General features: G+C 33.5%; 1 protein-coding gene across 5 annotated transcripts in view; it reads right to left on the bottom strand.

Annotated features, from left to right (window-relative positions):
- Positions 1–26,999, bottom strand: part of AP3B1 (adaptor related protein complex 3 subunit beta 1) — a 356,383-nt gene that overhangs the window by 195,100 nt on the left and 134,284 nt on the right. For all 5 annotated transcript variants that reach the window (XM_044266584.1, XM_044266594.1, XM_044266568.1 and 2 more), the window contains 4 exons: positions 21,178–21,273; positions 20,373–20,533; positions 17,509–17,575; positions 9,204–9,386 (listed from right to left, as the gene is read on the bottom strand). In XM_044266584.1, the coding sequence (XP_044122519.1) occupies positions 9,204–9,386; positions 17,509–17,575; positions 20,373–20,533; positions 21,178–21,273 (507 nt within the window). The remainder of the gene's footprint in view (positions 1–9,203; positions 9,387–17,508; positions 17,576–20,372; positions 20,534–21,177; positions 21,274–26,999) is intronic.

Here is a 26,999-nt window from a genome sequence, read left to right as displayed (position 1 = left end):
GGAATCCCTGCCCGGCAGGGAGTCTGCTTCTCCTGCTGACCTCCCTCCTTTCATGCTCTCTCTCATCTCTCTCTCTCTCTCTCTCAAATAAATAAATAAAATCTTTAAAAAATAAATAAACTTCTCCTCCCCAAATTTAGACAGAAGAAAACAAAGAATCATTCTTATCTTTTCACTCTACTGGGGGCATTTGGGCTGGTGACAGAGGTTAATGGTGGAAACAGGTGGTGAGGAGAAGCAGATGGGAGAGTAAACAACAAAGCTGACTCTCCCTGAAAGAGGTGAAGAAACTCGGAGGTAACACTGTCCAAAAGAAACTTTTATGATAAGGAAACATTTTATATCAGCACTATCTAATACAGTAGGTACTAGCCACATGTGACTATTGAGCCACTTAAAATGTGGCTAATGCATGTGAGGAACTGATTTTCAATTTTAAATAACTACATGGGGCTAGTACCCCCTATACTGAACAGCACAGTTCTTGGATTAAACAATGAATAATGAAAAATAATGTAAAGATCAAGACTATTTCTCCACAGAAATACACTAGGTGGCATGAATGCTTGTATAGGGCATTTAGGAAAATTCTAGAAAAAATGCTCAGGCATTCTAAAAAACAAAACAAAACAAAAACAAATCCTCAGTCTCTGCTGAGGCTAAATCTACTATCCCGCAAATTACTCCTTTCCCCAAATGCCAGACTACTAAACCAAAAAAGAATATAACATAAAATACATACAACTCAAATTGAAACTGAGAGGAAGAAATCAACGGTCTTTAGGTATAATTGTATAAAACTAAGAAGTCACACTATATCAGAACAAATGTCTGTACCACAGCTTCCCAAGTATTTACAATATGAAAAGAGCACAAAACCTGTGTAACATATTCACAGCGCACGTTAAAAAATGCAAAAGAGGGGCACCTAGTGGCTCATGGGTTAAAGCCTGTGCCTTCAGCTCAGGTCATGATCCCAGGATCCTGGGATAGAGCCTGGCATCCGGCTCTGGCTCTCTGCTCAGTGGGGAGCCTGCTTCCTCCTCTCTCTCTCTCTGTCTGCCTCTCTGCCTACTTGTGATCTCTGTCTGTCAAATAAATGAAATCTTAAAAATTTAAAAAAAAATGCAAAAGACAAATCATTTTGGGAGAAATATTCCATTTCAAAAGTAAATTCTCCACACTAAGAACATGAAGTCAAGAGAACAGAAGCTCAAAGATGAGATGATAAAATTATATAATAAAGGAAACAGAAGACTGAAACCTGAGTGAATAAAAGCCAAATAACTATAATTACCAAATTAAGTAAAAACTGTTAAAGAAAGATAGAGGGAATGCCTCGTTGGCTCAGTTGGTTAAGTGTCTGCCTTTAGCTCAGGTCATGACCCCAGGGTCCTAGAATTGAGTCCTAAATCAAGTCCTGTATCAGGCTCCTTGCTTAGCAGGAAGACTGCTTCTCCCTAAGTCTGCTGCTTGTGCACGCGCGTGCGCTTTCTCTCTCTCTCTCTGTCTGTCCCTCTCTGACAAATAAATAAATGAAATCTTAAAAAAAAAAAGACAGATTAGATCAATGCAAATCAAATTACTGATAAAAAGAGATAATATGAATACATATAAAAAGACAAAGCAATTTTTTGTAAGATTGTAAGATTGTAAAATAGAATAACTGGCATTTCTGAAGCATACAAATAACAAATGGAACAACAAAAAAAAAACCCTGGAAGAGGAAAAAAAAAGAATTCAAAAAAATTCTACAAAATAAAGAAAGAAGTGAATATGTAGATCATATAGGATGACTCACTCTGAGATGCAAATTTACTAATCTTTACAGATTACAAAGAAAGGAAAATAGATTTCTGGGGGTTACAAACAAACAAAAAAAAAAAATCAATTTACCTGCAAAGAAAAAAAAGTCTGTGGCTACAGGGAGAGCCCTCTGAAGAATAAAAAAAAAGGTATGACCCAAGACTATTATATCCAACCAAGAAGCCAAATATAAAAATAACATGACAATTCAAAGACATAAGGCCTAAGAAAATACTGATTCCCTAAAGAGATGAAAATGTTACTATACAGAAATAATATTTGCCAAGTCATAATTAAATGAACAATACACATTTGTTAAAAAAATTATAATACAACAATATTGCAAAGATGGAATAACGAAAGCACGAGACAATTTAGAAGAATGCCATATCTTCCATTTCTATAATAAAATCAATATAAAATGTCTAAAATTCGTAAATCAAGAAAGAGCAAAACAAACACATTACTAAAAAGATGCATATTACTTAGAAATGGAGGAAGTTAAATACATACATCTAAAAGAATTTGAGGTAACTAATTCAGGCGCGGGGAAGGGTGGAACAGGAGAATGTTTCTTATAAGCCATGTAAGTATTATTTACCTTTCTTATAACCATGTAAAATGTTTACTTGGATAAAATTTAAAATATTTTGTAAAGATTTTATTTATTTATTTGAGAGATCCAGAGAGAGAGAGAGCAAAGGAGCAGAGCTGAAGGGAGAGTGAGAGGAGAGAGAGAAGCTTGCTCCCTGCTGAGCAGAGTAAAATGACCTGATCCCAGGACCCAGAGATCATGGCCTAAGCCAAAGGCAGATGTTTAATCGAATGTGCCACCTAGATGCCCCCAAAATTTAAAACATTTTTAAAAAGAAACTTCATGAGTTAAAAAATTCAAGCAAAAATAAATTACAAACAAGAAAAATAAGGACTCTTTAAGATAAACATTCCATAACTAATGGAGGGAAGGGAAGAGAGACCCCACAGCAATATATGCACATGGTCCATGGTTTCCCAATAAACTGCATATTGAACTTGCCATCAATAGGTGCCTGAAAAAAGTACACAAAAACTTTGGTATTTGTATTGTGAAGTACGGATTCTACCATAACTCCTCACTACTATTAATTAAAAACTTCACAACAGGGGCTGCTGGGTGGCTCAGGTTGTTGAGCATCTGCCTTTCAATTCAGGTCATGATCCCAGGGTCCTGTGATTGAGCCTGGCATCAGACTCCCTCCTTAGCAGGAAGCCTGCCTCTCCCCCTTCCATTCCCCCTACTTGTGTTCCCTTTCTCGCTGTGTCTCTCTCAGTAAAACAAATAAATAAAATTTTAAAAAAAAATTTTAATAAATAAATAAATTTCACAACAGTGAGATTCAAAAATAGTTCATAAGTAAGACACAAAATTTATTTTACAAAGAAAACTAACCTGTAAAGAAAATTAAAATTCAATAAAAAATAATCTCTATCCTGTAGGTCCTGGAAGACAGGACATGATGCACTCTCTCTCCCCCATCTTTGTATTTTCAGAAAATTGCTAATCAAGAATAATGCATATGAATTTTGTGTTCTGATGAGTTATTTTATAGCTGTCCCCAAAAAACTTAAGAAATTTATCTCAAAATACTTTAAACAAAATTCTAAACTTGGAACTTTTTTACACCTAAGGTTTTATAACTGAAGTACATATATATATTGAGAGAAATAAAAGTAAATTCATCACTCAAAATTTCAAAATGGAATGCATACTGCCACTAAAATTTTATCACCTGGATTCATAAGTAAAAGGTAGCTCTGAGTACACAAAGTTTTAAGTCCTGAATCACGAAAGTAAAAAATTTTGATAATTCTTGCAAAACTGTCATTTCCTAGAGAAAGTTTTTTTAAGGAACTAGGTTCATAAAATTAACCATTTTGTCAAGCTGCAGTGCCCAAGGTTTCTTTCAGTTTATACTTAACACCACTAAAGGTTTTTGATACTCTTAAAATTTACTTATTTTTTAAAAATTCATTATTTATACCAAAGCAACTTTAGTCTTAGAGATTTACATTTATGCTTCAAGTGTTCTCCCATAATCGACTTGAATGACACAAAGAAAATACTTAGGTAATTTTATATCCTTGAAAACTATACAAACTTGACCCAGAATTTAAAAAAAAAACAAAAAACAACAACCTACATGGACTGCAAAGAGTAAGGTAAATCTGAGAAAATAAAAATGCAAATATGCATTTTAGCAGTCTCTTGGATTTATTAACCTAAAAGGTTTAATTTCCATTTTCCTGCATCAGCTTTATTTATAAAATGTCGTGCCCTATAAATACGCTGTTATTTTCTATAGTCAAGCACCCTCTTAACAAATCTTCTCATTAATATGTAAATTTAAAGTCAATCGGTCTTCTCCCTGACAGCCCCATGAATTCCTAGTGCACTGTATAATCGGCTTTGACTTGGCATCCGCTATTTATCATCAAAGATGTCAGTTAGAAAAATTATGGAAAATGCACTGCAATTGATATGACTGCAATCTACTTTGTCAACACTTAATTGTTCCTCAAATCATACATTTACATATAAACAGCCTAAATACTGATCTATAATGATGCAAATAAGCTAAATTAAAAATCTCTTCTGTCCTGAAGAAGCTTGTTTGTATATGATGTGTTCATTTGAGAACTTATTGACAAAAGCATGTTACATCAACGCATCTCAAAAAGTATTTCTACTAATTTTCAATTCCTCAAAAAAACAATTTTGTTACCTTTCAAGCATATAAGCATAAACAAATGTTTTAAAAATTCAATGAGAAACATGATTTTTCTCTTTGAAAAACAAATTTAATTACAGTTCTTACCTAATTTCAATGTCTAAGCACTGTGGATTGAGGGGGCTTCAAAAATGGCTTCAACTGGATAAGCAAACACAGAGTAACTTATTACAGTAAGCAAAAAGATAATAAAAAGTCATGAGGGAGGGAAAAAAAGGGACAAGGTAAAAGAAAATAAAAGGAAAGACTGTTGACTTAGGGATCAGATTACTCTGTTTATATTTCTGGCTCCATATTTTATAAACAGTATTACCTTAGGTGAGTTGTTAAAAATCTGTATACCTCAGTTTTGTCATCTATAAAATGGGTGTAATAATCACCACTGTCCTATCTCAAATAAAATACTACGTAAGTGCAGCAAAAGAACAAACTGCTAAATTTAAGGTATCACAATGTTATTTTTCCTGTATTATCTTAGTATCTGAAAAAGAAATCCCTTGATTGTAATGAATTTGGTATGTTCAGCAGTATTTTTACTTTAAACAACTTTTAAATCAATATATTATTTTAGTGAGACTGTTTTCTCACTGTAAAATCTTTCAAGATAAATGACACTTTATATATCATAAAATGGTATTCATACAACATTTATACAAGTGACTTCTGCCTGTATTTTCTTCATGAAAAAAATACATTCAAGACCTGATGGTAAAAGGATAAAATAGGATTGTAACAAGTAAGCACTGACTATGCTAGAATACTTTAAGTCTAGGCCAAAAAGCCTCCAAGATTACAAGTGGCTGGACTGCTCACTGAAAAGGTGCTCAGTGAAACAGAAGTCTAACAAGCTATAGAGAAAGATGGGTTAACTTGAAGAGTAAGCATGGACATGGTCTAAATGATGATAATTCATTTGAACCTTAATTTTTTTTTAAAGATTCTATTTATTTATTTGAAAGAGAGAGATCACAAGTAGGCAGAGAGGCAGGCAGAGAGAGAGAGAGAGGAGGAAGCAGGCCCCCCGCCGAGCAGAGAGCCCAATGCAGGACTCGATCCCAGGACCCTGAGATCATGACCCAAGCCAAAGGAGCTGCTTAACCCATTGAGCCACCCAGGTGCCCCTGAACCTTAATTTTATAAAATGTATTTGTACCAAAAGTCTAACATCCTGGATAATCTCTAACCACTAATACTGCAATAAAGGATAATCCTTCTAAATCTTTCCTGCTGGTATGGGACAGAATACATATGTATATGAAAAGTTTGTCTTACTTTACTGTCTTACTTTACTTACTGTTGTCTTACTTTGGAACCAACCGATACTACTATAAATTAATAAATAAAGAGAAATGTGTTATCCAAAGTAAAGTTTACAAGCACTAGAACAAGTGAAATTAAAGAGTTGCCAGTAAATACCTCTAAGGGGTCAACTAAGAGGTTATAAGAAGGAAGATTTACCTTATTTCAGTGTGTGCATGAATTCCTTCTATAATTAAAAAAAAACTGTTAGAGTTACAGTTAGCTACACCCTTACAAATCTCCTATTTTACTGAGGTTTTCTTCTTTTCTTTTCTTTAAGCCCAGGAATCTTTCTCAAAGGAAATCATATTCATGGCTGTATATGAAAGACAGACAAAGATGAAGGCTGCTCTGTTTGGAACAGAGGCAAGAACCCAAGAGCTGCTCTCTAGAGCACCACTGCCCCCTGTGGTTGTTCCTGTGGCAGTGTTACAACATCCTGAGGCCTGAGATGCACATTTGAAAACTAATGAATTAGTCTATCAACCACGTAATCTAGAATAATGCAAAGGTCAGAGTGCAAATATGTGGCAAAAGTAAGAAATTACTTAGCCCAGTTTCAGTGGACCCAGGACAAAGACCAGACTTCATCTTATGTTTGCAATAATTAATATCCAAAGAATCCACATGTGAAAACACACAGAATACCCAAAAATAGCCCCAACTTTTTAAATTAAAATTTAACCTCCCTGATTTGCAAATAGCTTTTAATATGAATTTTATCTAAAATAAGATGAAATAAAATTCAAGGAACAGAAACACAAATAAATAGACAAACTACAAACATAGAGATTTTAAAGTCTATTACATATTTTTAGGAGATATGGCAAGGAAAAATGTATTTTAACTCCTATTTCTACATAATAGCAAAGCAAAGGATTATGTGCACAGAGATACTGAAAATGATCTGATGGTGATAGGAAAGTAAAATTTTAAATCTTATTAAATAGTGACAGTGGTTAGATGAGGCAAAATTACTTTATAACCTTCTAATGGGAAAAAAATGTATCTGAACAGCACTCTGGAAAAGAACTGGCTGAAATCAAACAACTTATTCCTAGCAACAAAAAACTCTTGTCAGGGCGCCTGGGTGGCTCAGTGGGTTAAGCCGCTGCCTTCGGCTCAGGTCATGATCTCAGGGTCCTGGGATCGAGTCCCGCATCGGGCTCTCTGCTCAGCAGGGAGCCTGCTTCCTCCTCTCTCTCTCTGCCTGCCTCTCTGCCTACTTGTGATCTCTCTCTCTGTCAAATAAATAAATAAAATCTTTAAAAAAAAAAAAAAACTCTTGTCAAAGTTATCACTTATTTCAAAGGGCCAAGACATTTGCAGCATGGGCATGTTGTTGCTTAATCCAGCAAAAGTGTCATCAAGCGTCAACTTTGTTCAATGACAAATAAAATTAACTTTATAAAAAAAAGCAATCATTAATTTTAGTGCCCTATATAGCATGAGATTTTTATATATTAATTCAAAACATTTCAATTTTATTTTATTTTTTAAAAGTATTTTATTTTTTTGACAGACAAAGGTCAGAAGTAGGCAGAGAGGCAGGCAGAGGGGGCGGGGGAAGCAGGCTCCCCGCTAAGCAGAGAACCTGATGCGGGACTCGATTCCAGAACCCTGGGATTCTGACCTGAGCTGAAGGCAAAGGCTTTAACTCACTGAGCAACCCAAGTGCCCCAAAACATTTCAATTTTAAATAATGAACACTTTCTTAATATTAAAATTAAGACGGAGTCCATATTACAAACAGTCTTATGGATAAAGATATACTTTTAAAATTTTAAAATACTTTTTAATACTGATAATACTAAGTCACTGTAAAAAGCATCAATTAATATTTTAAACATTTAAACCCTTAAACATCTGAATGCTTAACACATCATGTAAAATACGTATTATGAACACTCCTCTATTTGAAACACATTTTCCTCTCACTTTATTTCTAATTAACAAAAGTGAAATGAACTGAACACTCCAATGTATTGAGCAACTAAAGTGTATGTACACATAAGTTTGTACACAAACCATTATGATATAATTGGGGTATTTCTGTTCTTTTACTTTTAGGCAGTTGATTTTAAAAATCTATACCATTTTTTCCTTTTTAATTGAAATATAAGTTGATACACATCACATTATTTTCAGGGGTACAACATAATGATTTGATGACTCTATACATTACGCTGTGCTCACCACAAGTGTAGCTGCCATCACCATGCAATTTTATTGTATATTCCGTAAGCTGTACATTTCACCTCTGTGACTTTTTTATTCCATAACTGGAAACCTATTATCTCCCACTCCACATCACCCATTTTGCCCACTTTCCCACCTCCCTCTACTTGCTTTTTAAAAAGACAAAAAAGAACTATCACAAGATTAGAATGAATGTGCTATTCTTATAATATTTCTTTTTTTTTTTTAAGATTTATTTATTTGACAGAGAGAGATCATAAGTAGGCAGAGAGGCAGGCAGAGAGCGAGAGGCGGGGGGAAGTAGGCTCCCTGCTGAGCAGAGAGCTGGATGCGGGACTTGATCCCAGAACCCTGAGATCAGACCTGAGCTGAAAGCAGCGGCTTAACCCACTGAGCCACCCAGGTGCCCTAATATTTCTTTTTTTAAACCAATTTAAAACTTACACTTAAATATTAAATATATACATACAAAGGTCTCTTTTGCAAATTATGTAATAAAATGTTTTCAACTATCAATTACGTAAAGAGAAGGTATTAAATATGCCTCTAGTATTAATATGCACAAAGTAAACAACTTCAATGTAAGGTTCATTTAATTATAAATTTTACTAAAATTCTATCAGCCTAAGTGAAAAAAAGAAAACAAACATTTTAAAAGATAAAACAAGAAAAGGTAGTTAAAAGTTTGGCAATATTTACCTATAAGGCAAGAAATTCTCTTAGGTATAAATTCCCATGTGCTAAAATCACATTACCCACTTGTATAAGTGAGTCACTTGAATAGCTGAGACTTAAAGATATGAAAGCAACTAGCCTCAAAAAAATCCATGAAAAAAAAAAATCCAGGATTTGGCAATATCACTGCAAACAATGTACCAGGCTCTGCTCCTAACAAGGGCCTCTTGCCAAGTATCATACTAAGTTTATATACTACATCATTAAGTATATATCAATCAGTACCAAAATAATGAAAAATTATGCTTGCATTTGTTTCCTGCTTTCCAAAAGAACATGAAAAAAAGGAGTTCTCCATAAATATGCCAATCTCTATATTTTACAACTATATACATTTTTTAAAGCTCATCCATTTTCTTAGTATACTTTATAAATGGAAGACCACTCAACACTTACCTCTTTCCAAGGACTGACAAACTGTGTACGAGCATATCGAGTTAGCATGTGGATTATGACAACCTGTCCCCACTCTTCTACATCAACTAGTAAATTACAGAGCTTGCGGTAATTCTTGTGAATCAGATCTATTCTATCCGGGCATACTTCTTCAAAAGCCATCACAACACTGCCAGCTACCAGCTAGAAAAGGAAGAAATAGTAACTCATTAAAAAACATTTTCCCGCCATCAAAAATTCTACTCAGGCATTACAGAGATGCAATCAGTGTTACGACAATATTTAAAGTACTCAGTTACTTAATTTAAAAAATGATTGTTCATGTATCAATAACAAGTTTTCGGTGTCACTCCCTTAAAGAATAATTTTTATAGCTGTGACATGTCTGAAAAGCTAGTACCTTCTTGAAATATTACAATTAGAAGTTTTAGTATTAGAAATTCCAACAATTTTTCATCAAGTTAAATTTTAATAAATTGTTCATACATAGATTTAATCTACTCATCATATATATTTAAGTTGTTTTCATCTCCCATTTTTAAAGCTAACCTAAGTTTCGATCTAAAGATTCATTATTTAATATATAACAGCATTCAGAAAAATAATCAAGACAATAACAAAGATCAGATCATGTCAGTTTAAAATGAAAAAGACAATGAATTTATTTTAAAGTGTGTGAGGAACTCTTAAGTACTTTGGTATAGAACACTTTCAAATCTTCAACATTTTAATCTACCTCTTAATTTTTACCAATATTTCATTTACAAAGAAAACACACAGGCTAAAATTTTAGTGCATTATTATAATGTATGTAACAATGTGTATAAAATGAAATAATGTAGTACCAACAAAAGTCAGCTCCCACCAAGACCAACTAATGAACCATAAATGCTGTTTTTCTAATTGTCATACTTGGGCAAAGCAGTAAAATTAAGATATCTTTGGGATAAAGATACAAGCTAAGCACAATACATAATATACAAATACTTCTATATATGTACCACTGATACATGTGCAGTTAGCCAACAATATAATGCTGATGAAAAAATAAATTAATATCGTATTTTTTCTAAACACTGGGGATCTTCATTTTAGTGTCTAGAATTTCCCCAATGACTTAAAATAAGCAATTAAATAGAAATGTAACTTACAGAAATGGTACTTTCTGAAAAATATTAGATACAATAATATTTGTATTTTTAGTGTTTGTCCCTCTACTTGGCTGACATTTAGTTTATTAATATGCAACCAACAATACAATTCAAAGAAAACAGCTCAGAATATAGACTTGCTATTATGCTAAACAAGTTTCTAGTCCTGTGGGGATTTTATGAATTACCAATCAGTGTAAACGTGAAGCCGCATTTATTGACTCCAGCCCTGCCCATGTACTGGTGCCTGCTGGTCCCAGCATGAATGTACTTCAATCGAAAAAGCAAAGAATTGATTATTTGTGTGAACTAAATAAAAAATGTATTATACGTATAATTTCCTATTTGCTATTGATATGGAAAGGAAGTTAAGTTTATGTTTTCATCTCCACATTTTGATATCTCCTATACAAATCACTCTTCAAAAATTGTATTCTTTGATATTTCTAAACAGTTAGATTTAATACCATTTAAAAATCTCTTAAAACAACTGAAGTTTATGACATCAAACTACAGAATAACTTAGTATTTGTGAGATCTTTCGATAGATATATTTCATATATAGGTCAATCTTACATTAATAGAAGAAATACATATCAATTGATATAGGATACTAAAGTACAAAAATAAATAATCCCATTTAGAATAAAATAGTCCATGAAACAGCAAGCGCAATGCAATGAAGTTTCAATTTAAGACATATTATGTAAAATCAAGTATTTTGCCTAAGCCTAGAAGATTTTTTTTGAAGTGTTTATTAGAGACACCAATTAAAAGAAAAATTAGCTATCAAATGTTATTAAATTTACTAAACTAAGAGCTACAGGTACAACATAATTCTAAAGTACTAACTAATAAGATGAAAAAAAGAAAATACTTAAGTATAAATAAAGTTTAAGGAAACACAAAAATATTTAGAATATAAAGAAAAGTACCTTCACAAAATAAAACTGACCATTTTAGGTATTTCACTGTATGGATTTAACAACTGACCCTAGGTTAAACAATGCCAGAATTGATAATTTTGGTCTATTAAACATTCAATATTCTATAAAACTTCCAGAATTAAAATAAAATGATCTACTCCGATTTTAAGACCAAAAATATTGGTCTCCCCAAAACAGACAGTTAATTTCCATCTCACTGTGTCAATAGTAGCTTTTTATATAAGGGGAAAAATAAATCACTCCAACAAAACTAGCAATGAGCTCATCAAATTCAAATGCAGTTTTCCATTTATGTATTTTTTATATTAAAGCTATAAACATGGTTCATTTATCTTCCCTTGGTTGCCACGTTTTTCTGTGCTGTTGCTATGAACTTCAGCCATTAGCTGTGCTCCAAGGTAAACTACATGAACCATCAACAAAAGTGACACCCCATCTATGGAGTTCATATTTTCTCCAGATTATCTATGCTAGTTGACAAGCTGGTAATGAAAAAAATCACACTAAGCAAATGGTTCCTCTAATAACAATAAATTTTCTATAAAATTATGAAGGGTACAAAACGTTTCCTTGCATCTATTTTGTCATGAATTCTAATTAACGTTGCAAAAACCTGAGAGTGCTGGGTCATCACAAGAAGTGCATCAAGGTTTGATTGATAATATGGTATAAGTTGGCCAATGCTGCCAAGATTTTCTTCTCTTAAATTAATGGCCATCCAACCTGCCCTAATCATACAGCCCAAATGATATTCCCCTTCTTATTTCAATTTTCTTGAGGCATGGAAAATGGGAAAGATCAGTCATTTATCTTCTAATAGCTGGATAATAGATCTATCACAATAAAACATCTGCACAAAATCAGAGGTATGGGGGGTTTTTTTGCCCACAACAGTGAAGCTTTTACCAACATTAAATCAATAACTTATAAAATGGTGTCTTACCCTCATAGTTTAGTTATGAACTACCAATATATTTATTAAACATCATTTTGTAGCTAAATTAAGGAGAAACTTTGTCATAAAAAAATATACAAACTGAATTTTTCAGTAAGCACTGACCTAATCTATTTTCTTAAGAAGCTCTGTTTTCTATTAGAAAGTTAAAAGCTTTTCAAAGGATTTCTTTAAAATTAACCTGAAAGAAACAGGAAATAAATGCTACCTTGCTTTTGAGGTGTCCTAAATAAGACTGTCCACCGCTATGCTTAAGTTGCTCAACAAATATGGATTTCTACCTTTTAAAGACAAACCAGAGAAAGCACTATATACTTTAAAAATGAATTTGAAACTGAACACCAAAAAAAGTGTTTTTAGGATATGTTAAATAGAGTATAGGAGGATACCAGTAAATCTAAGAACATACAATGAAGAAATTATATAAGAAAGCTCTAACAGCTGATTGGGGATAACGGAACATTAATAAAATATTCCCTTTTAATTTTACTGACTATAGTTGTGGGGTGTCTTTCAAAATTTATAGATAACCGTTAGATAATAGTTATACCTCAGTAGCCCTAAAATGTTTTTCCAGTTATCTTACCATAACTATATTCTTTAACCCCACAATGTATTTTTAGAAAAGGACTATTTTTATGATAAATACTGGTCTTACCCTAGTAAAATGGAAAAATCATTCTATTTTAATAATGTTGATATGCCCACCTTTCCTTAAAATGAGAATTACAGAACTACCTTTGAGATCTTAATTGTCAGGAAGTCTTGCTTTAGGCTAAAAGAAGCAACAGAAGGTGTATCTCCAAGTCAAATGTTAAGTGAAGAAAAGTTTCAAGTACATTAACACCTTTCAAATTGTATTTACCAGCAGCAATAGCAACATTAATATCGCCACCATGATCCCAAGAAGCTCCTGATGATAAATTCCTTTTCAAAATGCAAAAATAAACTAGACAAGCATGGTTCACTTAATTGGGAAATTTTTAAACAAAAATGATTTGGGATTCTTACTATTTTGTTTTTTTTTTTTAATTTTATTTATTTGAGAGAGACAGAGACAGAGCAAGCAAGAGCAGGCAGGAGGGGCAGAGGGAGAAGTAGACTCCCCACTGAGCAGGAAGCTGACGTGGGGCTCAATCCCAGCACCCTGAGATCATGACCTGATCCAAAGGCAGACGCTTAATCTAATGAGCACCAGCCAGGCGCCCTGATTCTTACTGTTTCAAACATCAATATGGACATTATTAATTTGGGGGAGGAAGGAAATACATCTGTCTTCCTTCAATAAAGAATTTTAAGAGACAAAGTAATAATAATGCTAAGATCCATAAACATGCATAAATAGTAGAATATTTTAAAACTTTTTACAATAGATAATAATCACACAAAGGAAAAAACTACCATAAAATGTTCTTAAAACATAATTAACTTTTGGGTTAGACAAGTTATAGCACCTTAATAAATCTGAATCTCCCAAACTAAACCCAGAAAAATCAAAGATGAAAACTTCTGCCCTAAGCATAAGTAAAAAAGAGAGAATCTCCAAACTTCAAATTACATGTAAATAGAAAATTAAGTCCTAAATCCCAGAGAGTTCTCTTTCTGTTTTGTTTTGTTTTTTAAAGATTTTACTTATTTATTTGACAGAGAGAAATCACAAGTAGATGGAGAGGCAGGCAGAGAGAGAGAGGGAAGCAGGCTCCCGGCTGAGCAGAGAGCCAGATGCGGGACTCGATCCCAGGACCCTGAGATCAGGGCCTGAGCCAAAGACGAGAGTTCTCTTTCAAGCTTATATCATAAAACTTCACAAAGACCTATGGCAGTCTGGAAAAAACTTTCCATAACAAAGCAGTAAGGAGTTGGTGGTAAGCAAAAGAGTGAATTAAAATCAACAGGAGAAAGAAAAAAAAAAGTGCTCTAAGTGTAAAAATACTGCATAAGATTCCCAGTGGGTCCAGTGGACTACAAAGAAGAAATTTCAAGAGGGATGGAGGTGGAGGAAGGATTCAATGAGACTATCTTGGAAAAGAACATTTTTAAGAAGGTAACAGTTAGTTAAAAAATGAGGTAGAGGAAAAGCAGTCCCTCAGAAGCTATAGGGTGACAGAAAAAAATAAAATAAGAGGAGGAAATCTAAGCTCCTAATAGACCAAAAAAATAAAAATAAAAATAAAAATAATTTTAGGACATTCACATCTTCCATGGATGCTCTCCTTTAAAAAAGCCAACTAATAGAAAAGCATACTTCGTTATTCTGGCAGAAACGTTGTTCTTATACTAGAATTTTGCAAACAACCTCAAATTCAAACCATTAGCCCTGTCCAAAGAAAGATGAAAATGTAGGTAATCTACACATACAGAAAACAGAAAGTGAAAATCAAAACAACTCAGCAGATAAAAAGTAGCCTCCAAAAAATTAATGATGAAGCAAAAGAAAACTGTCTAACATAACACTCCAAATTGAAGTAGTCACCCTTAAAGAAGCATCTGATAATCAGAAAAATGAGTATGAATCAGAAATTCATAAAAGACCACAGAAATAAACAAAAGATATCAGGAAGAAATGGAACAGAAGTTTACTGAAACCAGGAAAGAAACTGAGAGAGGAAGAAAATAATCAAACATGATGATTAAATTGCAAGGTGTCCTTGCAAGAGAGCTGCTGAACAAAGATTTAGTAAGGGTAAATTAAAGAAAAGTAGAAAAAGAACCAAGTGAACAGAAATGAGGTAAAGAAAGAAGTTAAAAGGTTTTTAGAGACAGTGGTTGAAATGTAAAATAGGCAAAGAAGATCCAACCTACATAAAATTGAAGTCCCTGAGCAAATAAAAGTAACAATTGAACAGAATTAATATTTAAAACTGTACTCTTAAAAAAAAAAAAAAAAACTTTGCCAGAACTAATATTTAATTTTTTAATTTAATTAGCAATCCCCATCTCAGCACTCCCCACAGAGGTACATGATAGCAATTCTGAAACCCTTACTCTTCATCTTGGGCTGAAAGAGTAAGTAAATATACTGAGGACAATGATAGCCACATTTTTTAATGTTGGAGAAAGATGCTGAAAAGGTAGGAGGCTAGAAGGAACCCTGTACTACTATACTGCAATTAGAGGCATCAGTATAAACTACTGCCATTTAACACAGAAAAATAGATTTAGATGTCTTTTGAGTTTAAAAATATATAAATATGCAACACTTTAGGAAAAAAGGAGTGTCTCATAAGTAATAGACGATCAAAGCTCCCATAAGCTCTACCTGCAAACACTGAATATAACACACACCATTTGGGAAGCAAAGTGTTAAAAATGATAGTAAACACCTAATTACTAACATCAAAAAATTTAGTAATTATATTACTATCACCAAAAAATGATAGTAAATACCTAATTACTATCACCAAATTAATTCCACAATCATTCAACAAATATTACATACCTACTATGAACAAGTATTCAATGTTTTCTATTGTATTTTGGAAATAAATGGTCAGAAATTAATAACCAACTGTTGCAAATTTACAAAGAAGTTATCTTCTACATTCCTTTTTCATTCATTTATTTCTTGTTGGAATATGAATTAACCCCCTTCTATGGTGTCAGGCGCTATGATCCCAGTTATATATACAGCAGCTCTTTCAAAACAAATAGAACTTCATACATTAGAAATTACAAGTTATACAAATTTGGGAACTAAAATTTATGAAGGCTTAATATATATAGCTACCAAGGGGCAGAAGTTCAGACACAAACCCCATTCTGCCTTATTACACAGACTGCAATTTTCACCTGTAATGTATTTTTTTTTAGGAAGACATACACACATTTTAAATGGAGGTTTCACTCACAGGCCATGCAACAAATTTCTTTTAGTCTATAATGTAACAGAAATCATGGTAAACTACATTAAAGTAAAGGATCTGTCTCTTAAAGACCTTACTATATTCTTCACAATTCTTGGCAAAAGTCTTACATGTCAAAGAAACTAAATGTTTTTGTATTATTATAAAATCAAGTTAACCATAATACCAATAATATTGATTCCACATCTGGGTCCTAGAAGCAGATAACAAGTACACCACACAGAAAGAAATCAAAATTTCTGTCTTTATTTATTGGGCAAATCTGTATTTACTTAGCTCCTTTATTACATCAAGCATTATAGAAGAACAACAATGAAGATTTCTGCTATATTATAGACTCATTTTGCTGAATGGCTTAGGAATGAAATCCCCAACCATATTTTCATGTATAATACAATATTTTCAAAGTAAATGGGGTAGGGAGTACATAGTGAAAAACTCATTAAAGGAAGTAAAATGTTCAAAAGAACATATTCATAATGTAAAAAGAAAGCAGTAAAGGAAAAAGGAGGGACAAAAGAGATATGAGATAGGGAAAACAAGTAAATAACAGCTATAAATTCAACTAAATCAATAACAATAAATGCAAATGGATTAAACAACCTAACCAAAACGTACATATTGTCACAGTGGATTAAAAAACAATATCCAACTATATGCTGTCTACAAGAGATACAAAATTGGATTGGATTCAAAATTACCAAAAGGTTGAGAGTAAAAGCAAAGAAAAAGATCATTTGAACAGCAACTATAAGAAGGCAAAATAGCTGTACTTGTATCAGACAAAATACACAGATCCCATGGGTCATCCCTATTCCTAGATTTCATTATCACTATACAAAAGAAAGGGAGTGGGGAAGAGACGTGGAGGAGATTAAGTACATTCACAAAAGATGACTCAAAGTAGCCAGTAAGATGACTCTTACTAGTAATAAAACAGTCCTACAAATAAAAAAAAGTTTTAGAATATTTTTTTAAAAACACATTTATAATACTCTAATTTTTAAAAATCTCTTTAATACTTCATTTTAAAACAATCTATTTGTTCCCAGGTGATTCAGCCTTTAAAAATCCTAATAAATCATTGCTTGAAATAAAAACTTTTATACTCAAAGCAGTCAAAAATTAAGCCACAGATTAAAAAAAGGATCCCTCCCCCCCAATTTATTCTTCTGATTCCGGACGAAGAAACACGTAACAAGCTAAAATTCTAAATACAACATTTCTCTTTATAAACACATTTTTATTCTTCAAAGATTTTAATGAACCCCATTAATATTTATACCACTTCAAAAACAGTCAAAATAATTTTACCACATATACAATGGCAAAATGATACTATGTAAATAAAACACAAATTTACTTTGACATAAGAAGGTTATCACTTACTGTGCTTTTATCCTTTAGAAGTTTTTCAATTACTTCAATTAACATTTCCTTCTGCTCTGGATCAAGGCTAAGACATAGAAAGAAAAGAACGCACATTAAATTTTTTCCTTTAATTCCAATTTTAAAATGAAGCTAGTCACTTCCAGAATATTAAGAAAATTTTTTAGGGGATAGGGAAAGCAAGAATTATGTACAGATAGAAAGAAACAAAACAAAACTTTTTTCTCCCAAATGTGTCCTAATCTTTCTCTGTAAAGTTGCTTATATTAATTAAACCTGAATTCTTTTTTTAACTGAGGGAAAAAAGTAACAGAATAGTAATGATTTTTGACTACAGATACATAGTGGTCAAAAAAAAAAAAAAGAGAGAGAATTCCCAAATAAGAATTTTCTATCGTTTCAGTTCCGTAATAGAGACATGCTTTATAAAACCTGCCATCTAAAACCAAAAATATACAAGCAAAGGCTTACATATATACAAAATTCAGAAATGAATCCTATCCTATCCTATCCTATCAGCATTTCTAACCACTGAAATACTGATAACTATAATTTCTTTCCTAACATGGAATTCAACTGTTGTCCATTTACTGTGAAGCTGAAGAATAGTTATACAAAGACAAATAAGACAGTCTAGTAAAGAAAGTCCCAAACATAATCATTGCATATAACAGAAACATGTATAAAGGATAACAGGAATATGAAGAGCACCAATGGAGTAAGAAAGATTATGGAGGGTTTCTAACAAGAAGTGACATCACAGATGAATCTTAACAATTTGGCTTTAACTGAAAAAAGGAGGAAATTTCCTAGATTGAAACTAAACAGATGGTTTTAAGTTAAAAACATTCTATGTAGAGGACTAACAGGCAGTACTGAGCTATTATATGGTAAATTTCAGGCAAAGAGAATAAAGGGTTGGGGCTGGAGAGGTAAAATGGGCTCCAGTGAGGGACTTTAAATTTGTCACAGTTGAACTTGGAACCTATTCTGCAAGTACATAAGCAAGAAAAGATAGAAGTATGATATAACTTTGTCTGACAGTTAACCTAAGAAAATGAATTTTTACTTTTCACATACTTACTGTAACTTTATTGCTAACCATTATAATTATCTGAACAAACTTTGTACTTCTTTCAAATTCTAGCTCCGGTCTTCCTTCTCTAAGCAGTCTTTCCTAACTAATCCCATTTCATGACATCTTTACATTATGAAGCCCTATACGATAACCTCTGAGCCATATCCTATCAAAGTCACGGTTAGTATACCTTTCTATATACATATATATCATATTCAATATCTTATTTAATTATAGATCACCTTTAATTAATTGTCACTTGTTTTATTTTTTTCCTCAAATATGTGACAATACATCCTCTACCATTTTCATACAACTTACACATACAACCTAACACCAAAACACAAAATGATCTTGATAAAAGCTTGTGGAATCAATGATAACAGAAAATAATACCAAATTATTATAGATAATAATTCTTTTATTCAGGCAATATGTTTTCCAAAAGGATCAAGGCCTTGTATGAAATGTACCAGTATGGTATGGTGTTGCATTTCAAAACCAGCATTTTAAAATTCAATAAAAGAGCTCTATAAAAGAATCAGACAAAGAAGGGAATATCAGGGCCAAAGATGGAAGAAAGGAGAACAAAGTGAGTTGATGGGTATTTACTCCAGAGATACAAATGTAGTGATCTAAAAGGGCACCAGCATCCAATGTTTATAGCAGCAATGTCCACAACAGCCAAACTATGGAAAGAGCCCAGATGCCCATCAACAGATGAATGGATAAAGAAGATGTGGTGTATATATATACAATGGAACAATACTCAACCATCAAAAAAATGAAATCGTGCCATTTGTAACGACATGGATGGAACTACAGGGTATTATGGTAAGCAAAATAAGTCTATCAGAGAAAGACAATTATATGATTTCACTCGTATGTGGTATTTAAGAAACAGAACAGAGGATCAAGGGGAAGGGAGAGAAAAATAAAACAAGATGAAACCAGAGAGGGAAACAAACCATAAGAGATTCTTTTTTTTTTTTTTTTTTTTTATTTATTTATTTGAGAGAGAGAGAGAGATATCACAAGGCAGGGAGACAGGCAGAGAGAGAGGGGGAAGCAGGCTCCCTGCTGAGCAGAGAGCCTGATGTGGGGCTCATGCCAGGACCCTGAGATCATGACCTGGGCCGAAGGCAGAGGCTTAACCCACTGAGCCACCCAGGCACCCCCCGTAAGAGATTCTTAATCATAGAAAACAACCTAAGGGCTGCTGGAGGGGAGGGGTTACAGGGATGGGGTAATTGGGTCATGGATATTGAGAAGGACACAGACATATAATCATGAGCGCTAGGTATTATGTAAAACTGATGAATCACTGACCTCTACATCTGAAACTAATAATACATTATATGTTAATTAACTGAATTTAAATTAAAAATTAAATAATGTTTAAGAAATTAAAAAAAAAAGTGAATCAAGAGGATAATACACTTTAAATTCTACCCTATAATAAATAGACAAAAGTCTTAATTTTCTAATAATACACGTTTATGTACATGAGAAATATATAAGTGAGAATTCAAATTCCTTTCAGTTTTAAGTTATAAAATCTGTAAAATTATCATAGGCCCTAAAAGGCTCACAAGTGAAAACCAGCATAAGGTCTCTAAAACCAAAATAAAGCTAAAGATGTCTAAAGAATGTTTGTGGGGAAAAAACTGTCACTGGGTTTTACTCAGTATAAGGACAGACTAAGAGCTAATCAAATAAGCCTCCATGAGGTGTTAACATTCCACATACCATTAGAGGTCGTTGGTATTATTAACAAAGCACCTACCTGTACAATTTCTGTATCGCATGGGCAGCATTCTTCCTCACATATGGTGATAAATCAGCAGAAGCCTCCTTAATAGCAAGCATCATAATTGGTACAATAATTGGTACTCTAATACTCGATAGAACTCTCAAAGCACTTGCACGGATTAGTTGATTTGGGTCCTAAAAATAGTGCAAAAATATTCATCAAAATTTCAAGTTTAACATTCCAATATATCTTTATGACACAGTTAATTGGTGCCCACAAGGTAAAATAGGACAACACTTGATCTTAGCCAAAAGGCCGAGAAGTGATGTAAAATACAACAAGAGAAAAAAGCTACTTAATTTAAAAGATTAGTATATGGAAATATGTAAGAAAAAAAGTTAAATAAATGTTTATTTCTCTGAATAATGTTTGAACAAGAAAAGTAATGGTTATAATTCTAGTCAATCATTCATTAATAATCATGTTGGGTTTTTAGAGATTCACAATTACAAAATGCTACAGGTTATAAATTTTATCTTTAAAAAGTCATGTCCCCTCATTACACACTTTCAACAACTAGTTGGTATAATGATAAAGAGTTCTTTGATGTACGATAATAAATAAAATATAAAGGAATCTACAGAAAAGGAAACACACTGGGAAAGATCTAGTTGGTCATACATATTATCTAAGGACACTAAACAGGCAATGTGAGGGGGCTTTCAACTCTTTCAGATTACTATTGTGCCATTTAGATTATTGCTCCAGTTCTTTAAATCACACACCTTCAACTTTGCACAAACCTTGTAGCTATCTGCTGGCTCACACTATTATTTACCTTCAGAGCTCGCTGAAAAGTGCTTATGGACAAAAGTGCCAGATCCTGCTGTTCTTCAGCATACCGGACCAAGTAAACATATACTAACTTCTTGATCTGTTTAAAAAAAATAATAATAATTTAATCCTAGCCAAAATTAAAAATTCAATGTTTTGAATACCAAATCCATTCTCAATTTCCTGAAGTAAATAACTGAATAGCTTATATTGTAATATACAGATAATACATTATAGGATAATGAATAGCAACAAAAAAGCTTATAAAATAAGCATTTTAATAATCTAATCTATAATAGAAGCATTCTATCAAGGTGTTCTGTAACAACACTCCAACAGGTCTTAAGGGCTAACTTGCTTCAAGCTTATGCACTCCTCGTTTGCTGACCTAAGTCCCTTGGTCTACAGATGAACTAACCTACTTTCCTTGAGAACTGCAGACCACCGGCCTTAAGGAATAAAGGACCAGACTTCCCCAGAAGGGAAGTCCTGACCACACTGGAACACAGCTGCTACTGACGCCAGCAAGTCTGTTCAGGGTCATGCCAAAATATGACTATTTGCCTGGGCACCACCTTCTCCTGTAGTTGGCCCAGCACCACCCCCAACGTCCCATACCTTCCCCTTTAAAACTTTCTGGCTTTGCCTGGACATGGAAGATGGTCTTTGGGACATCAGTCCACCATCTTTCCAGGCTGCCAGCTTCCTGAATAAAGCAACCTTTCATTTCCCACCATCACCTGTCTCTCTTGATTTTCAAGCACCAAGCAGGTGAACCTGAGTTCAGAGCCAGTTCTGTCTGATAACACTTTCTCTTGAAGGGAATAAAAAATCCTGAGCAAAACTCAAACAAGAATATTAAAATATTAACTGAGGGGCGCCTGGGTGGCTCAGCAGGTTAAAGCCTCTGCCTTCGGCTCAGGTCATGATCCGAGGGTCCTGGGATTGAGCCCCGCATCGGGCTCTCTGCTCAGCAGGGAGCCTGCTTCCTCCTCTCTCTCTGCCTGTCTCTTTGACTACTTGTGATCTCTGTCTGTCAAATAAATAAATAAAAATCTTTTAAAAATAAAATAAAATATTAACTGAACTGTAAAAACATTTTCAAAATGAAGGATACAAATACTAGAAAGACCTTGGGTTCTGTCCACTAAATACATAGTATTTGAACTTGTGTTTTCTCATCAATCAAAAGGTGCTGGAGCCCCAACCCCGACCATATGGTAACAGTCACATTCCGATATATATTACATGATATTTTCAGCTTAGTAAGAATAAGGTAGACCAATAATATCAATTTTACGTAATAAAAATTCCAAAAGACTGGAATTGTCTTCCAAAAACTGTTTTAAATGGCAATTTAATCACTAAGTCTATATAACAGAATTATGATGAAGAAAAATAAAAATAAGAATTTGAGTTGAAATTCATCAACTGCTTCTTTCTGACACTGCTCACAGCCTGTATCTTCCTTCTCAAGTATCTTAAGATACCAGTGTCTGATTAATTTCTTAATATATCAACAGAGTACAGATCTAAAAGTTTATAGAATGTTCATAGAGCACAGGAAATGAGGGGAAGCAGCTGGAAATAGGTGGAGTTGATGCTGAAAAGGAAAAAGAATGCTACACCAGGCCACATTTTATGTCCTACTAAACAATCTGAAATTTTTTAAAGATAATTGCCATGGCCTTCCTTCCCTCATCCTCCAATTTCCTATGACACAATGTACTTGTTTTGTTTTTCTTAAGTAAACTCTAGACCCAATGTGGGGCTTGAACCTACAACCCCATCAAGAGTCACATGTTCTACCAAGTAAGCCAGCAAGGCACCCCAACACAGCATATTTTGGAGTTCCTTTACTATCCTGTTTGCTTCCTTCTGAACTCACCCCAATTTGTCCACATTACTTTCAGTGTAGTACCTCAAACTACAAATGAAGTTTAAGTAGAACAAGTTAAGGCCATGTTCCATGTGAGGGGCTTCCACCGATAGAACTTATTCTTAAGCATACAATATACCTTCTCTAAATGTACACTGACTAAACAAAGCCGTATTTGAGTAAATGTCCTAGTCAGGTTTTCTTCTTTTAAAAAAAGGGCAAGATCGTACATTTATCTATAGAAATTGTCGACAATCTAGATTCAATCCATCACAGCACCCTCTTAAGATAATTTTAGACCTCACCTTGTATTTCAACCTATTTGGATATTCTTTACAATTTTATAAGTAAAAGTGAAAACTTAATGAGCATCCTTTCTACATCTTCATCATTATTTTTTTTTAAATGCTAAACATATCATGTTAAGCTGATACTAATCCATTCTTCTCCAGTGTAAGGATAGGGTTATAGGTAAAAGTAACCAAAAAAATTTTTATTTTATTTATTACAAATACCCTTCCATGGTGAGTGGATCAAGTAAGTCTTAAAAACAAAAATAAAACCCTTAAAAAATTAAAACTCAGTACCCAACGCTGTCCATAGTCTGCCCCCAAATTCCTTTCCAGTCAAAGAGGAACAGTAACCAGATATAACTTGCACTTTTTTTGTCTCAATCTGCACTCAGGTTATCACCCTACCTTCCCCAAGTTCTGCTAATCATATCTTCCACAAAGCAAAAGTGAAACAATAAAATGCCCATTAAAGATGAACAGCACAATAAATCACAGGATACCCATATAACATTATACTATGCAGTCACCAAACAGATTTAAGTAAATCTGCACTTGACATTAAAAATATGTCCTTGTAGGGGCACCTGGGTGCCTCAATGGATTAACCTCTGCCTTTGGCTCAGGTCATGATCTTGGGGTCCTGGGATTGAGCCCCACATCGGGCTCTCTGCACAGTGGGGAGCATGCCCCCCCCCGCCTACTTGTGATCGCTCTGTCAAATAAATAAAATCTTTTTTAAAAATGTCCTTGTAAAATGTTTTAAGGTGCAATATCATATGCATTATATGATATCACTTCTATACTAATAAAAATGCACACTTTTCTTAATTAATCTAAGGTACACCATCAATTTTAAGATGTCCCATTATTTTATAAACAATAAACCCTGCCAATTATAACTCACCATCAATTCTTAACATTAAGTCTTACTTGCAGAAACTTTAAAATACAAAACCAACATCTTAGAATGGACATAATATGGCAATAATAGCAAATACCTTATATATAGCAATAACTACATTCCAGGTGTTATTATCAATGTTTTACTTAAATTAACTGATTTTAAATTCACAATTCAATAAACAGGTACTATTACTCCTATTTTACCCAGGAAGAAACTGAAGCATAGTGAGGTTTAGTAACTTGACCAAGATGGCACATCTATTAAATGAAGAACTAGGATTCAAACTTAAGCCTAAGTTAAGAAATCTATGTAGTAAATTGTTAGCAGTGAGTATATCTGAGGTATTCACCTTTATTTAATTTTTTTACAATGAATATTAATAGTGTGTTCAGATAAAACAAAGATATTTTTACTTCGGGGTAAATCTCATCTTTCTTAATTTTCTCTACTATAAAATAATAGTCCTTTCGTGGATTATAAAAGTATTTGAAACTTTTCATTATTAAAAAAAAATCTCAAACTTAAAATATTTTTAAGTTCCTACATTTCCACAAAGACAACTTTTTCTGTAGCAGTGATAAAATACAGGCACTACAACTGTTTTAAACCTCTCCAACAGGTCAACAAAAGCTCAAGCTAAATGAACAAACTTTAGCAAGTCAACCAACCTATGACAGTTCTTCACATTGGAACATCAGCCTATCAGGAACAAACTCACTCAAAACCACCACCACCACCACCACCACCACCACCTCTGAGCGCCAATCAATCAACAGCAGTCTCAGCCAAGTGATCACATATCCACAGAGGATATCAACCCACTTAGGCCACTGAAAGTCCACAAACCGTTTCAATGTTCACTTAGAAGCAAGCAGTCTTATACAAGAATACAAGTAGGCTCCAAAATTATATAATGCTATTATATAAGATGGCAACCATATGATCCAAAATATACCCAATGTTTTATATTATAGTTAAATGGAAATATAAAGTTTTTAATTACAGTTTAAGAAGCATTTATCTAATTGTCTGAGGCAGAGATAGCTTTTTCCACTACCAGATTTTTAAGTTCTTAAGATTACAACAGTGCCAAAAAGCAATTAACACTGCTAGTTGACTGATTTATAGAATTTTCAATAAATCAAATTAACACACAGATGCATTTTTAAGTAAGATATTTCTCAACTCCACCTTAGAATGAACAAGAGGTTACTTAAATACCAGAACCATTCCTTATTCATCTGTATATTCTCAGGATCTGTATCACATGTCTGGCATATAGTAAGAGTTCAATAATTAGGGGCGCCTGGGTGGCTCAGTGGGTTAAGCTGCTGCCTTCGGCTCAGGTCATGATCTCAGGGTCCTGGGATCGAGCCCCGCATCGGGCTCTCTGCTCGGCAGGGAGCCTGCTTCCCTCTCTCTCTCTGCCTGCCTCTCCGTCTACTTGTGATTTCTCTCTGTCAAATAAATAAAAAAAATCTTTAAAAAAAAAAAAAGAGTTCAATAATTAGCTGAATGAAACATCACTGCCCAGTGGTAAACTGAAAAAATTTATCAAGATATTTCCCATAATTGCTACATCAGGAATCTAACTTATCACAATAGCTATAATTCACCAAATAAAGGCCTAGAAAAACACGAACATATTATGAAAAGATGACAGGTATTACAACGATTGCCTCCAAAGTCTTGAACTTGTGGGTTTAAGAAAAAAAAATTAATCATTTAAAATATTCTTTTGCCTTACTAATTATATTCAGATCCAGTCTACAATTCTCTGTAGTTTCGAAAGAAAATGGATTAGAGTCCACCCATCCCCTCATCCTCCTGTGATTTATTTCTCAGCAACACCTTTATTTATCAAGTAACTGTACAGCCAACTTTTAAGGCTGAATTATGAACTCCAGAATATATCTAGGGGTTTATATTGGCAACACTGAAACATTCAGATCTACAGCTGAGCTAGCAGGCATTGCTGTAATTACTCACTATTGGAGAAGGATTTTTGTGACTGTTATAGCAAAAAGCATAACAATATTAAATCACAGAAGGTTGCAAAACACCAAATTTGTTCTAGTTCTGTTATAAGAATCAATCAATATTGACCACAAGAGGCCTATGCACTGACTGGCTGCAGGTGTGCAGAGAAAGCCTAGTTTCCCTGAAACCATTCTGTGACCAGAAATGGGAGTACTTAAAGCTCCGTGACTACACCATTCTCTGATCAGTTACCTTCATTCAATGTTACAACACTCCTGGCTGTAAAGCTAATCATAGCAGAGCCCCAGTAGGCTGGAAGAACACAGGCAGATCTGTTTAATTAGTTTATCAATACTAGTACATCAAACTTCATGAGTTATTGACTAAACCTTTGATTATTTTTGTACTATAACCATTGATTGCTTACTAGGTAACTTTTGGTATCATTTGACATCAAATGGAAGATGACGTACAGCTTAACTGTGTGTCTAAGGCAGCATGTACTAATAAAAATGAAATTTTGCAGCTGATAGCAATGAAACATCAATCAATTCTCTAAACATAAATTTTAAGAAGCTTATATCAGTCTTCTCACAACTTTAGAGGATTAAGTATAATTTCAAAAAACAAGGTATTTTGAGAACAAAAGAAATCCGACAAATAGACCACTAATTATGTTTATAGTGACATTTTTGTTGCAGAACATTAGGCAGTATAAGAGAATCTGAGTGTAAAGGGAAAAGATGAACAAACAGGGAAGTTCTACTATT

The sequence above is a fragment of the Neovison vison genome, chromosome 1, assembly GCF_020171115.1.
Source record: "Neovison vison isolate M4711 chromosome 1, ASM_NN_V1, whole genome shotgun sequence".
NCBI lineage: Eukaryota > Metazoa > Chordata > Mammalia > Carnivora > Mustelidae > Neogale > Neogale vison.
This window is presented reverse-complemented; position numbering and strand designations above follow the sequence as displayed.